At 42.2% G+C, this 16,252-nt stretch overlaps 1 protein-coding gene across 1 annotated transcript in view; it reads right to left on the reverse strand.

The window, feature by feature from the left end:
- Positions 1 to 12,511, reverse strand: part of nxph1 (neurexophilin 1) — a 63,720-nt gene extending 51,209 nt beyond the window's left edge. Inside the window, exon 1 of the mRNA XM_050034408.1 lies at positions 12,058 to 12,511. Coding sequence (XP_049890365.1) covers positions 12,058 to 12,111 — 54 coding nt within the window. The 5' untranslated portion in view covers positions 12,112 to 12,511. The remainder of the gene's footprint in view (positions 1 to 12,057) is intronic.
- Positions 12,512 to 16,252: the final 3,741 nt, after the last annotated feature.

Below are 16,252 nucleotides of genomic sequence, written 5' to 3' on the forward strand. Positions count from 1 at the left end.
GCAGAGAATGAAGTCACACTACCTGTGTGTGTGTTGTAAACCAACCTTCTCTGTGGGTTGTTGTGGTAGCCTTGCATGTGAGTGTGTCCAACTCACAAGCTCATCGCCACCACTTTGCAGATTGCTCATTCGGTGGTTACCGCTGATACCTGAATGGCATCGTCAATGGGCAGATAATGAGACAATGGGGCCCTAGGCACAGGTATGCAAAAAGCCCACCTTTGCTATATACAGTAGGAGCAAGAGACACAGCATTGTGGTGGTTTTACTTCTTTTTTATGGCTATTTTGCATTTCTTTGTGGTCATTATGAGTCCTTTTTGGTAAGTTTGGGTCCTTGTAGTCGTTTTGTGTCTTCTTGGGGTTGTTTTGTATCTCTTTGAGGTCATTTCCTGTCTCTTTGAAGGCATTTAGTGTCTTTTTTTTGGTCATTTTGTGTCTAGTTGTAGTCTCTTCCTGATCAGTATGTGTTAATCCGAGCAACATTGTGCAGGTGAAGGCCAGGGAGGCCCCTGACAATTACTGAATGGGCCCCTCGGCCTGTGCCCAGTAGGCCATTTCAGTAATCCATCAATTTTATGGAAGGGTAGCGCCCACTCTCTGGTTTCCCACCCGGGGTTAACCCCTTTAGCTCTGTCAGCACTGTAGCCATTGTTAGCATTGCTTATTGGGTTAGCAGTGTTAGCTGCTAGCTGGCTCAGCCACCTCTATGTTGAGAACCGTGTGCAGACAATCCCACCCCAAAGTCTGAAACATAGATATGCTCTGAATGTCTCATACAGCTCATTTAAGAAGATGACTTTTGGAGGACAAAAGTCCTAGTTAGATTTATTTATGTATGTTTGCCCTAAAACCTCTATATGTTTATTACCATAGCAGCAGAGCTCAGTTTAATTTGAGATATCTTTGTGAGACCAGCTGACCTTTTGCTAAATCCCGTGCCTTAAACACAGACTGGCCAATCATAGCAAACCATTAGCTTGTCTGACAACTACACAGCTGTGCCCCATAGACTCTCATGCAATCCTTTCAGATCTTCTTCATTTTCAGGCTGGTGTTGTGAATTTCAGGCTCAGCGTTGTTCCTTGGACAGGTGTGATAATGATATTCATTATCTGGAGAGGCTGGAAGGAGTTATACATTTTCTCTCTGTTCTAAAACCAAAATCAGACCATGAAAAGTGTAGGATTAGCTAGCTAGCTAGCTACTGAAGGTATAGCCTATTGAATGTACACACATGCTACTTTTGCTTTTCAATTACTATAACACTGCTTTACAGGAACAGTGGAGGGAAAAGGAAAACTTTGCCAATCAACCAGCTCTGTGTCATCGCAGAGTGCAGATGAACGGTGTTTGGCTTCCCCCAGAGCTTGTCACCCTTCTGCTGTGAAGGTCCGGGCGCTGGCGACACGGGGGGAAGCCAAATACTTTTCATTTACACAAAGTGTGATGACACGTTGCCTTTAGAAAATCAGCAAAGTCGCCCTTTATATTCATCGTCTTCTGTGGCGATCAGCAGTGATGTGGTGGTTCACTTTTCACTGTGATCTGTAGCCTATAGTCCGGCTTTAGCTTCTGACTATATTTATCTTATTAGCCTGTTTTTGTTGTTGACTCAGTTTGACATCCTGTATATATAGACACATCTGTCTGCTTCTCTTTCTGAAAGTACTTTGTATTGTTCCCCAAAATTTTGACAATATTTCCATCTCCTTGCTCGGTCCGACAGCTTGACAGACCATCAGAAAAGGGGCGGGGTTTTGTGAGGGGTTGACTAACCCTAAAGTTGGCTGGATAAAAAACCCAAGCTAAGCTTTGTGAGACAGGCCCCAGTGCTCAGAGCAGGAGTTATGAAGTTACAATAGTAGGATTGGACAAAATTGTAAAGTCTCACAAACACATTAATGGTGGTTAAATGTGTACTTTTTTTATTACTAGATTGTAAATTCCTGGATAGACTGGGTTTTAGATAAATTCAGAAATTTCTGCTCAGAATCTCTGAAGTAGTGCAGTGGTGTGCTCAGGGATTTTATTAATTTTAGGTTGGAAAACCTACTGAAACAGCACTTAGAGCATTTGATGCTAAAACTCTCCAGTGAAACCCAGACTAATAGAATTCTTTAAAAGTTCTTTAAACAGGGCAAAGCTGGGTTCAGTGCAGGTTTTACACTGTTGAGTAAAATCCTTCCACATTCCACTGCAATGATTTCCCTCCTACAGAAATAGTCCAATACCGCCAACCAATCTATGGGTCTAAACCTTGCATGGGAGTGCTCACATGAGTGTTCATCACTCATCGATTTTTTTTTACAAGTCATCCATACATGCCTCTGGAGCGGGGCGACAGCGCCCGCATGGCAAGTCACTGTAACCTAACAGGATGGAAAGATCTAAAGGAGAAGATAACGGACATGGCTGGTAATTCCCATCAGCGGGTGGCGTGACTGTCGGACTGTGCAGCAGACGTGAGCTCCGATGGCAGATCCATCACTGCGACGCAGTGGAGGGAGGCATCCCCCACACCACTGCACCCCACCCCACACACCCTCCCCCGCCCTCCTCCTCCTCTCCATTTCCACTATTTCAGAGAGCAGCATCTCAGCCTGCTCTGTTTCACTGGTCAGTCAAGCCCATCATCAGGTTAGAACGCAAGGCAATCCATCACTATACAAGTCCACATCCACTGGCTGCATTGCATCCAGTCAGTAGCAGAGCACAGACAGTGTTATCCTTACAGTATGTTTTCACCACAGTTAATGGCTAAATTCAGCCTGAGCAACTGAAACTGAAACTCTTATCTCCTCAGTTTATGGATATTAAGCAACTTGGTCATGCACTGTGAAAAAAAAAAATCAAGTCGTTAGTCTCAATTTCAACCTTTAAGGCATATTTTTCTCAAAATAGAAGAACCCCCTTAAATGGGAGTTTCCCTAATTTCAGGGATTTTCTAGTATCTGGAAACGCCACAGAACAATAGAAATCCCTTTACTACAACTGTAAAGTTAAGACTTTTTAAACATTTTCTTTCAATGTGGTGAAACTCATAATAGAAGGGGTATTTCTCACAGCCTCGTGGCAACACATGACCACGTCTATGAAGTGATTTGCAAGAATTTCACTAATTTAAATGAAGCCCTTCAATCAGTTTGTTAATGGTGTACTTGAAAATTGACAGCGTTTCCTGATTCAATCAACATTGCATATAATTTGATTTGAATATTTCACTGTGATTTTAAATTCTCATAATCGTCTTTTTTCTTCAAACAGAGGAGATGATGTCAGTATGAAAAAATTAAAACATTATACGTAAGGGTTTTTTGTGTTTTTACTTATCTGAATCAAGTACGTACGTGTTGTATGTTCTGAGTGATTTGGGTCCATGTAAATGAAACTGACATGACATGAAAACTGGTGTTCAGTTTCCAGTAGTGCTACCTCCTGCTTGGTTGTGCTTTCCAAAATTCCTGTGTGGGAAGCCAGTGAGGGATCATTAAAAAAAAAATCAAGTGAATTAGGTGGTTAAAAAAAACATCGCCAGATGTGGTTATCTGGCTAGGTCCTGGTGGCATAGGGGTTTAAGAAGCTGCATGTGTCATTCAGAGCATATTTATGATCCAGATTTTGGGTCAGGACTGTCTCCACATGGTTCTCAACATGGAGGTGGCTGAGCCAGGAATTAGCAACCAACGGTGCTAACTTTTTAAATAGCACTAACAACTGCAACACTGCGGACAGAGCTAACATTGAAAATGGAGGAATGTGCTACACTTCCTCAGTGACGCCATCGTGTTATCAGTGGTTACTGCCATATGAGTGCAGTGCAGAGCAGAGGTGATGAGCTAGCACGTTGGATACACACATGCACTAACATGAATGCGCAGCCGACATGGCTAACAAAACATCCTACAGAGAAGCTCAGTTTAAAATCACACACAGGAGGAGAGCAACTTCATGTTCTGCTCAGGACGCCATTACATCACCACATTTTTACATAGCAAATAGTGGTTTGCTGATATATTAATGCTCTGAATGACAAAGATTCAGAGCATCTCTGGTTTGAGCGCATTCTTGCTTGTATGTCATCCCTGTTCTCTGCTCCGTTATTTCCTGTCAGCTCTGCTATCTTCACTGTGTAATAAAGGCAAAAATGCTCCCTGTTATCGCATGTATATCAGAGGAAACGCACAGAACTGGACATTCCAAATTTGGGGAGGATAAGGGGTAAAACAGGACGGGAAACATGTAGAGAAGCTGCCAAAATGTCACAGACAGAAGAGTGTGAGAAAAGCTGTGGAGCAGATTTTATGGAGCATCACTGGAGAGGAATCAGTGAGGCGGAGCCAGACTCTGATCAGACCAAATGTGTCAAATGGACCCAGTCGCCAGTGAAGTCACGCCATTACACACACTCATGTTCACACACTCATGTTCACATGTTAGATAGTAGCGCTGATCATATGGACTGTGCCACTCATCTTAGCACTGGTTAGCATTGTCGCCTCACAGCAAGAGGGTTCCTGGTTCGAAACAAAGGTGTGGGAGCCCATCTGTGCGGAGTTTGCATGTTCTCCCTGTGTCAGCGTGGGTTTTCTCCGGGTACTCCGGCTTCCTCCCACAGTCCAAAGACATGCAGGTTAACTGGTGACTCTAAATTGGCTGTATGTGTGTCATTTTGAGTGTTGATGGTTGTCTGTCTCTATGTGTCAGCCCTGTGATCGTCTGGCATGTCTATATTGGATTGCACCTTCCTGTTATCTAGTTTTTATATTTTGTACCTACAGTTAATGTGATTTTAGTCATTTTGCATATTTCACTCTTTGTATCTGCACTCTGTCAACATTGTATTGCAACTGTTGCACAGTAATTTCCCTTGGGATAAACTGAAATCTATCTTATCTCGTCTTATCTTGTGAAATTATTACATACAAATTTACTTCATTAATAGGCTATATATATCTTTAACAGTTACTTATTTACACATTAAGCACATGAAGGAGGGGTGTCGAACATACGGTCCGTGGGCCAGAACCGGCCCACCAGAGGGTATAATCTGGCCCACTAGATGACTAGATGACTAGATGACGAGGTGCCAGGTTTCAGGAGCAAGTTAAACAATACCTACTTCATGTAAAATTCTGCTTTAGAGGCTTTTCCACTCTGACCAGAATACAGCCCTTTGATATAACACTGATTACTTACTGTGACCATGTTTAAAGAGTCAGCAGCTTCAGTTAAAAAAAATCAGTATCAGGAATTGGATAAATGCGCATGAGAGGTAGACTGACTGAATGTGGAAAACTGAGACATACTATTGAAATTGCACTTATTCTTCTTAAGACATCTCAGGCTGTTCATCTGTTTTGTAAAAGAATGAATGTCTCCAGAATCTACCTGTAATTCTTTACTCAAAAAAAAAAGGAAAAATATTGGAGCTGATAGCACGTATAGGTTATTGTGCAATGGGTTTATTGGTCCAGCCCATCTGGGATCAAATGGGGCTGTATGTGGCCCATAAACTAAGATGAATTTGACACCCCTGACATAAAGCAGCATTCCTTTAGACACCTGATGAATGTAAGTCCAGTATTCACACCTCATTTTTGCCATTTGATCTCCACCAACTCCAGAGAAAGACAGTTTCTAAAAACTTTGGTTTGTTCATCAACGAGTCACTAACTGTCTGCTGTTCGGTGCAGTGAGTGTACCACAGCTAATTGCTGATAGTTTTCAGTGTTGTGTCTGCAAATGAGTTTGATGAGAGTGCTGAGACTGAACAACAAAAGATAAGCTGCCGGCTTAAAACCAAAATAATATGACAAAAGGCACTCGAAGCTCTGTAAAGTCCACAGAAAGTATAGAGTTGTGAGAAATTTCTCCACCAAAAGCAATGCCTTTCCTATTACATGTTGTCATTGTTAATATAAAGATAGATAAGTGCAGCTAAAAAGGTGCTTGAATAATTCTGGAGAGGAATTGTTGATCATTGAGTCTCGTTCCCAGGTCATCCAATACCAGCACTTTGGGTTGGTGGTTTGGTCCGACTACCAACCCAAGGTCGTGAGTATTTGACAACCTGGGGACAATCAACTATCTTTCCCCAGAATCACATGCTGCACCTTTAAACAACTGTGTGAAAACAGTGAAATTACATTTTTAAATAATCCATATTCTACTTATGTTTAGTCCTGAAAGTGACGGTGAATGCAGGTGCCTGAAACTCTGACTGAGTGCCATCAAACAGACTGTTGACTCGTCTCATGTGAATGCAGATATCAACGTGTGTGCTGGTGAGGCCCGCTGTATCACTTCAGCTATGACGAGCTGAGCACACGGCGGACTCCGGAGTCAGAAGAGTACCTGGAGATGTAAAGCAGGTTGGACGGGGTTATCTAGTCGCTTCAGAGACACTCCTCTCTACCACTCTCTCTCTGCTTCAAAGTGCTGCTATCAAGGTGCCACACTCTTCGCCATAAACGGATTGCTCTATGTGGAGAAGGAAGCGAGGGGGGGTGAAGCTTCCCTCAGGATCAAACCCGGGTCATGAGCCGGGCTGGATTTTCTGAGAACAACGCCCTTCAACGATCAGCTCCAGCTCTGACCTCTGAACTGTGAACGCGATTGAAAATCTGGAGCGGCGTGTGGAGGAGAGAATAGAGGCTGTGGTCATTAATCACAGACGCCTACCGCCTCAAACACACACACACACACACACACACACACACACAGTGATGACATTCAGGTTGCAAAGTCAGACTGGGTGGTTGTTCTGGGAATATTTGAGGTAGATTCTTCTCCAATTAAATACCACGAAAAATCCAAATCCAAGGCAATCACCCCCCTCTAGATGTGAATAGTCATCCCTGTAATGATGCATGCAGAGAAGAAAAATAACCAGGAGCCCAAAGTGCCGATTCCAGACACCACAGTAGGTGCTATTATCATTGACTTTATGGCCAAACATCAAGGTCAAGTGTTGTTTTGGCTGTTTGTGGGCGCGTGCAGCCGCCTGGGGACGCTGGGCTCAGATCAGACAGCCCAGGATTCCGAGGCAGGATCACAGAGGTTAGAGTTCACGCAGTATAAAGCACTACAACAAGACCGAGTCACCTTGACTTGTCAACTCCAGAGTTGTGCACCATCAATCTTCCTGTCTAGATGCACAGCAGCGCTCTGATTAGAGGTCAAAGGTCAGCTTCACGAGAGAAACATCAGTTATACTCAGATTTTTTTTAACATAATTCCATATTTTTCAAATTTCTTATTTTCGGTGACTTAATTGCATTAAATTCTAATTTATGCTTTAGAATTCTAGTACAACAAAACATTTCTAAATTATTAAAGCTAGAGAGGAAACAATTAGTAGATTAATAAATGTGTCAATCAACAGATAATTAAAGGAAAGTATTTTTACAGTTAATCAAGTAAAAAGGACAAACATTATCTTGTTCCAAGTTCCAGTGATGATTTTGTTTTCAGTTTAATTTTGACATGTCATCTTTTTGGGGTTTTGGACTCACACAGATCAGTTAATCTGAAAACATTATGTTGAACTTGACAAATCAAACGTTTAATCAATAAAAAGAAAAATAATAATTAGTTGCAGCCCTGACTCAGACATTTAAAAAAAAAAGACAGAACTCTGATGACAATATCAATAATTAAGATTTAAACAATCAAACAATAAAATATTGGTTATTAGAGAATAAATCAATTTGTCAGTGCTCTCTGGTTTGTCTCTAAATGACCTCAAACATATGTAAGATACATATTTCTACTGCATATTACTTACATAGTACTGTATACATTTGTATAATAAAGATATTTTACACTCAGATTTCAGGGGGGACGCAGGGTACAGCCCCAATAAAGACATGAATATAGCAGAGGACTTTTATTTTGACAAAATGTAAGACATGTTACTCCATAATTTAATGCAGAGAAGGCACAAATTGGTGCATAAAAAATCACCACAGTGCAGGAAATTGCAGGAATTGTTGGATGCTTGACAAAATTCTCTTGTGGAGGACCCCCACCCCCCTTGTGTTCCATATATGTGCCCCCCCCAAATGTTGAAGCAAAACTACGCTCTTGTATACACGCACCAAATGTTTAAACTTAATACAGCAAACATAAAAGCTGCTGAATCTCTGGACCTTCCTCAGTAACACCCGAAACCTCCTTAAGAAGAAAGGTTGTCTAAAACCCAGTTAAGGCCCCTGGAATCCCTCAAGCACCCCTGGATCTCCACTTTAAGAGCCCCTTTGCGCATATGAAAGCGTTTTGCCGCAGCTGGCGACCACTTGTCACCGCCTGGAGAGGCAGCGGAGTCACTGAGCGAGGAGCCGGTGAGTGTAACAGAGCTGGGTAACTGGGCTGAGCTGAGGCCACTGAGACGGCGGCGGTGGTTGGCGGTGGTGGGAATTGCAGTGTTGTTCTCCGACACTGAACTCTCAGCCCTTTTGTACTCGGCTCTCTCCAGCAGCCGGACTTGAATAGCTCCAAAGTGACGCCTCCATGCTGCTTTAAAAGCTAAGTAGCACAAAGGTTGAACGAGGAACTGAGAGAAATGTTCACTTAGTCGACATCTGGGCCGGGGAAAAACACAACACTCCAACACTCTCCACGGCTCCCACTTGATGTCCACACAATGCACTTGTCCGAGCGCGTGCAGCCTATATCTGTGTGTGTTCAGTCGCGCAGCATGGGGCCATTTGCGCGAATGCCTTTGCTATAGTAATTGAATTAATACCGGGCCCGCTCTTGATTTCAGCTTCAAAGAGCTCAGTGGAAACATATTGCATTTTTATTATTATGAGCTAATTCAGAGGCCTGGAGAGGGGGTAAGGGGTGGAGGTGGAGGTGGAGGTAGGATGGAGGGGGCTGAGAGGGTTCACACTGTGTGAGCTGTGTTGTAGTGATCTCAGTGGGACTTTCTTCCCTCCCCACCGTGCAGACTGCTTGACACTGCAGGCCCCATTTGCACTGTTTGATAATAACACTTTAATGTGACTGCTATGACTGTCGCCAGTGGTCCACTGCATCTGTTACTCCCAGGGGAGAGAGGAGGGAGAGGGGGAGTGACTTCAAGTCACAATGCTGCACCGAGGCCACAGACACAACCACATCTGCCATTTACCAAAAAAAAGAAAATGTCAGTAGTGTCAACATGACTTAAATCCATCCTGTACCCTGAGTACCTGAGTGTGTGTGAAACTATAGGAACTGATAAGATGAAATCTAATTATCTCTCTACAGAAAAGAGTCACTACAGCAGCAAATAATAATCCAAGGGTAAAAAAAAATATATACAAATAATATCACAGCCAATAAGGACCCTTCCTTATTGGCACATGACAAACTCACCAACTGTCGGTTATTGTTAAATACACAACACCAGTGTGTGTAAATTGTACAAACACCACAGAGATGAGAGAGACAGCATATACACTATGAATAAATGTTATAATAAGGGCAGTATTTATATGAATGGAAATTAGTGGATTTTCAGCAAAAAGGCTACATCAGACAAACATGAATTCCATAATTGAAAAATCTGAATTTGAAAGAGACAAAATCATGGGAAGCAACATTAAAGTTCTGCTGAATTTTAAAAAATCTCCTACAGTTTGATAACGAATTACAGAATCATGTAGTTGTGTAAAGTGTGGAAAAAAATAAGCCGAATTGAACGCACCACCTCTCACCTTTTATCCATGTAAACTGCTCTGAATTTAACACACAAAATCCCCTTTAAAATCAAGTATGGACAAAAATCCGGATAACCCCAGGTGGTATTCTGCCGGTCCAGGACTAATAGTGGGTGTGTTAATTGAATAGTGGACCCATAGGTGATGGTCCCGCTCTGTGGTGTGTGCTGTATTGCGGTCTACCTGGGCTGTGCTGTTATCGGGGTCAAGGCGCGGCGCTCAGACAAGAGGCTTAAGCAGAGACAAGAGCCTTTAACACGAAATAAAACCATCAAAGTTCAGCTCTAATCCCCGCTGCTGTGGATAAGGCTGACTGTTAACGGGCTGCACAATAAACTCGGTTTACTCTAGGCGGGATGGCTTTGTGTGTGTGTGTGTGTGTGTGTGTGTGTGTGTGTGTGTGTGTGTGTGTGTGTGTGTGTGTGTGCGCGCGCTTTTTTTTTTGTCAAGCTACACAATTCATCTCAGACAACACGGCGAACAGGATTTATTGGGGGAAAAAAGTCGAGTGGATTTCATCACCAGTGCGCTGTATTTAAAAAACACACCTTCCCCTCGACAGTGGGGATTTTACAATAAATTATCACGTGTGTTTGATGTCTGTAAATGACAGCAAGCTTGAGATTTTTAATTCAGAAGGAGAGCACAGGAGGAATAATTCAAGGGGAAGAGGAGGAGTGGACTCAGCAGGCAAAAATGTGACAAGCAGAGAATGGTGTCAAAAAGAAGTCCAAGTTTGCTTTTAAATGTTAGTTTTTTAATTACAAAACTCAATTTAAAATGTATTCTTTCATTTTAAAATATGCTTGTATCCTTAAGCCTAGTATTCCTGCCATTATGGCTCCATAAAACATATTGCTTCTGTGTATATTTAAAGGAAAAGTGTTTAAATACTTTCAGCACCTTGGACAGCTCCACGTCCACCAGCTGTGTGTTTTACTTTGTGGGTTCCTTTTTAAAGAATATTTAAAAAATGAAGAAGTCACTCACATTTACACACTAAATCCACTGCACACGCAGACTACAATATAAAAAGGTTTAAATACATTTATGTGGGATTAAATTAAGAGAAAGTAATGAAATGAAATGAAAACTTTATTTGACACACTTCATATTCGTTTTATTTCATAAAAGAATTCAGATTTTGATACACCTGTTGGCAATGAGCTGAAATCCAACTGCTGAGATTTTTTTTTTTCAATTAGAAATAGAATATTAGAATATATAGCCTATGTGTACTGAAAATAAAATGAAATTAAACATGGCACCTCTGAATGTTGAAGGGGTATATTTCATTAGAGAGGAGCTGGATTTAGACTTTTTATATATGATTTGGCAATCTTAAATAGTAGATGGAAAATTGAAATGTGTGAAATGAGTCAGTGTCCTCTCTTTTTTCTTTTCCTCTACCGTTTCTGTCGGGAAGAGGGAGCTGAAAGTAATAGTGTCTGTTTGCTGTGTCATAATAGTAGAATTCGTGGCAAAATAACGCACAGCAAAGCCTCACTCTGCGTGCTAATAACTTTGCACTAAAGTGCGTAAATTAAACTGTATAATGTCATATTTTCATTATTAGAATCAAGAATAAATAAAAAAAGAATAAATCTCCACTTGGAAAACCTTTGAGGTTTAATTCAAACACAACCCAAACATTAAGGAGAGCTGCACTACACTTAAACACTATATCAACATGTATGGTTTCTTTTACACTTGCCTGGTAAAATAACCAGTCACACAATGCTCTAACTGGAGTGTGTCACTGGGTCCCAGTCTAACCCGCTGTGGAGTGTGTCCTCCTCTGCTGTCCAGGCAGCAGCCTGACTGTGGACTTGGAGTTTTGGTTTGCTATGGCGCCCCCATGAGACGGTTTCAACTGCCTGCGCCGTTTAGTGATCGCGGTTTAAGCCACCAGTTTTCTTCAGTGTCCAAACAACAACCTTCCAAATGTCTAAAAAGCTTTCATCGTCATCACACATTTTCCCTGCATGGGTGAAAGCTCGAGTTCCTCAGTAATGTAAAGCAACTGCTTTTTACGCACAGCGGTATTACGCACAGGGAGGACCCACCTGGTGCAAGTTTCACCGCCAAACAATTATATATAAAAAGTGTTTTGATCAAGTTTGGATCACACTTGGCATTTTATGCACTGTGCCATACAGCGAAATAACCCAGCAACCACGTCTCTCCAGCCGCGGTGTGAATGCGTTTGGAAATGCGCACGTTGCACGAGTGAAGTGCTCTCACAGTGAGAAAATAATAACAATTATAGCCTTTAGACTATCAGTCAGAGCAGTGTGAGAGTGGAGAAAGTTGAGATGAAAGTACAGGCTGAGTAGGAGAATCTAACTCACCAGGCAAAGTGCAGGCGTCAGGAGGAACACGGCGCACCAACACGTCACCTGCATCCTCCCGGAGCTCAAAGTTCCACTAATTTCCCTCGGCTGGTAGTTGCGGCTTTGCGGATCATAAATCCACCTGATATCCGCCTCACAGCACGGTCAAGCCCGTCAGCAGCCCAGGCAAAAAGGACACAACGCACCCCATGACCGCAGAACAAAGGTGAGAGTTGGAGGTTGGGGGAACAGGACGGAGGAGCCGGTGAGGAGGCTGCTGCTGCTGCGGGCGGTGATGGTGGCAGAGGGGGCTGTGGGGGGGGCGACAAACAACGGCTACTTGAGGGTTAATCCAGGTAGAGTGAGCGGCAGGGTCATAGCTGTCAGCAGGTTCAGGTCCTGATTGTCTGATAGCTGGCGCGCGCAGCGGTTGGAGCGCTCCGATCTGAAGAGAACGGCGGGGCTTTCCGCTTTATAACACGCGCCCACAACACAACCAGAGAGACTCTCGCTCTAGGGGGGGAGGGACGAGATAAGGGGGGGGGGGGGGGGAGAAAAAAAAGGCAGGAAAAGACGAATAAAACGAGAGGAGATTGGTCCAAGACGCAGCGAGGATGAAGAAAGCGAAGTTTTTCCACCTTCTCTCTCTCTTTTCTTTTTCATAAACAGACGCTCGTGAGGGAAAAGCGTTTCACCTTGGCTGCTGGTTAGTGCGCTTGATGTAGATGAATGAGCTGACATTCAGAACTCCGCTGCCAATAACTCCAGGCAGCCCCAAACAAGAGAGCCTCAAACCTGAACAAATACAGCACAACAGCTGTTGTTCATGATGTAATTCCAATATATTAATACTCATCATCACTGTCAGAAGCTACTGTATTACTGCTAATAGTAATGCTACTGACAACATCCCCCACATCTGCTGAACATACCCCAGCTGCAAAAACCTCCATCTCATCAAATCATGCCATAAAAAACAAATTTCCCTAAAACAAGTGTAAAAAAAAAAAGAAGAATGTTCAAGCTCGTTCTAAGAGACAGTGAATTTTCTAGAAATGAGTGTCAGTATATAGAAACAAGAAAATATAAGATGTGCTAGAATACAGAAAAATGACACAAACATCTTAAAGCTGCAATCCTTGAGACTTTTATTACATTAGACTCCATTTTTATATTATTTATGGCTGGTATTTATTCTGCTATAGTCATGTATTTCCACTCAGTAGCCACTTTTCAATAAAGTAGTTTATATTTCAGTGGCGGAGTCCGCCATTTGCGCACTGTGTAAAACTGTGATTGATAAACGGTGTCTTTTCAAACACAACTCTGGGGCTTGTCATTTCAAGACTGTTTTAGAAATACCACCAGAAACCACAGGTCTCACCCAATCAACCAGAAATCTTAAGGATTAATGGTTTAAGATTTTTTTATTAGTTTTAAGAGAAAAAGACTTAATGGAATATAATTATAGATCAAATACTTGATAAAACAGGGCTGGATTAACTTTCTAGGGTAGAAATGAGCCCCTGTCGAGCCACACAGCACAGGAAACCAACCAGTATATCTACACTGGATCACTGTCCTGCCCAGGGTTTAGTCTATGTCAGTTTCTAAATTAAATACATGTTGGTGTGAGCATAATATCAACAACACAGTCAAGCCGAGAGTCGAGTTCCTCTATAAGACAGGGCCTCTTTGTTGGCTCAAAATGCATTAGACACCTTCTACTACTCTAGTATTCTACTATTCTTCTACTGAGTCATCATCGTTTTAATTTCAACACTAATATGTATAATCAGATATCTGCATTTGTATGCAGAATCTGTAATGTAGGCAATGGGTCAACATTTTGGTTTGGGAAGCGTCCTGGTTTCCTGGTTTTTGTCTGAGTAGCACTGACCAATCAACTTTGAGCCGCAAGTAAATAGTCGGTGTGGAGAGGTGGAATGCACTGACTGAAATATAATCTCTGAACCCATCAGCTATCATCTGATGATGATTGAGCTTGATATGAAATTAGGGGTACGGAAGAGGAAGCATCGGCTCTGGATATCTGCTCGCTACACTGGACTTCTTAAATATTGGCTTTGGCCCCTGGAGGATTGTTGTCGTCAGATCAATAGTTGATGGGTTCTGAGACTGTTGCCACACAGGCAAACTAGGGCTTATGGACAGTTGTCAGCTTTGTCTGGATTCAAATTTTAACCTTGGATAAAAAGGGGAAATAATCTAATTATGTAATAAATGTCATATTTATTATCTTATCTGATGACAACTGAGCCAGTTCCACTGATGAAGACCATCAGATGTGGCTAAAAGCCCAGAAACTGATAGTATGCAGACCTTTGAGTTCAGACTATTTTGTTACTCATAAGAATGAGACTGCACATCTCAATAGATAAGGTCCAAAAAGTATTGTGTTTGTGTGTTTATATCTCTGAGTGAAAGCCAGTGTTTGTGTGTCTGCTCTGTATGCCAGCAGAGGCAGGACAAGGTGACTGAAGCCCTCTCAGATGCTGAGTGTGTGTTTCTGGGTTGGGGATAGATAGATAGGATCCTTTTTGTCGAGGAACAGAAGGGGCGGGGAGGTGAGCAGAAAAGAAAAGACAGGAGGGGCTGTGCTTTAATAAATCCCCAGCAGTCTCATTGCTACAACATTGCAGTGGTCAAGCATTGTCGCCATAACTCAGCCAGCAGGGCTGATGGGATCCTGCTCTGAATGGCCCAGATAGCCTTCACGGGCCCAGCATGGCATGCGGTGGTAGAGCAGGCTGAGATAAATCACCAGAGGCTGGCTGACTTCCATTGTGGCTGTAATAAAGCACAATCTGGTCCATGGTAAACTAAAGGGCCCATAATTCAGATTAATGCAACATTCTCTCCTTGTTGATCAAAGATGTGTGATACAGATTTTTCCTAAAAGTTAACCTTTATTGGGATTCAAATGAGGCCTGTTTAAAGAAACTGAACCGGGAGCCTCAGTGCTGCAGGTTTGGCTTAAATGCCAGAGCCATCCAGGTCCAATAGGGTCGGAACTTGAAGGGACCCAGTTTAGTATTTTTAGGATTATATGTACATTCAACAAATTCTCCCAGCTCATCAAGTACCGACGCTTGATCAGTGGTTGTATACGTCAAACTATGATGCTCGTGATACCCTCCTGCGTCGGTTTTAGATGCTTAGGGACAGCTGTCAATGTAACTTGTTACATGCATCATGTCTTTACAAAATAAACTTCTGTATTCACGGGAAATGTATAATTTGCACTAATTAAATGCAAATAGTCTTTTTCAAAATAAACATAGAATGTAGGTAAAAAAAAAAACAACTGTAGATTTGTATGCCACACATACTAGCACACTACGTTGTTATTAAAATGACCAGACTTGTGGTTTCACACAGGACACAAACACCTGTCTCCTAGGTCAAAGTCTGAAGTTTGCTTGACTCTCGCATCCTTTGTGGATTTTCTCGCTCTTTATACTATGGCAGTTTTAAAATATTCCTCACCCCTACTGCCACTAAAGGGTGCCTAGATGTTACTGTATCTGACCAAGCATTAGTACTTGACAAGCTGTACCTCATAATTTATGTCCAGTGCCAATGTTCAGTGTTAGTGCAGGAGGTAGTGTGTCCTTTATTTAGGGTGTGGCGACTGTGGTGGTGAAAGAGCAGGTTGTGCATTCAACTTCCGGAGAACAGAGCTTGTGTTTTGTCACAGACCTTTAATCAGTGGTCGCTTGCTTTTGAATTGTTCAGTATTTGCAGAATCATCCAGTATCAACGTTCTTCTCTGCTGACAGGGTTGCCATATTAGGCCTTTCACCCTGACCCTTACCAAGTACCTTAAATTCCCCTTACCCTAACCATAGAGTGGTTGCCATGTGCAGACACTGAAGAAGGGAAAAAAAGAAAGCATTGTCCCTGAATGTTCAATCTGGCAATTGGGTGAAGGACTATACCAGACATTTCATATTTTTTGTTCATTTATTGAGTCACTGCTTTTTTTTTAATCACACCACCACTTCTTTTTCTTTCTTTCATTCTTTTAAATGTGCTTTCTTAATTATCAGCTACTGGCTTCCATTCACTTTACTTTGATGTACAATATGCATAGACTTGAAACGTACTTGACTAGACAAAACATCAAGTGAACATAGTTCTATTGTATTACAAGACATTACATTAATATAAAGATGCTTCTGTCCAAAGT

The sequence above is a fragment of the Epinephelus moara genome, chromosome 22 (genome assembly GCF_006386435.1).
Source record: "Epinephelus moara isolate mb chromosome 22, YSFRI_EMoa_1.0, whole genome shotgun sequence".
NCBI classification, from domain to species: domain Eukaryota; kingdom Metazoa; phylum Chordata; class Actinopteri; order Perciformes; family Serranidae; genus Epinephelus; species Epinephelus moara.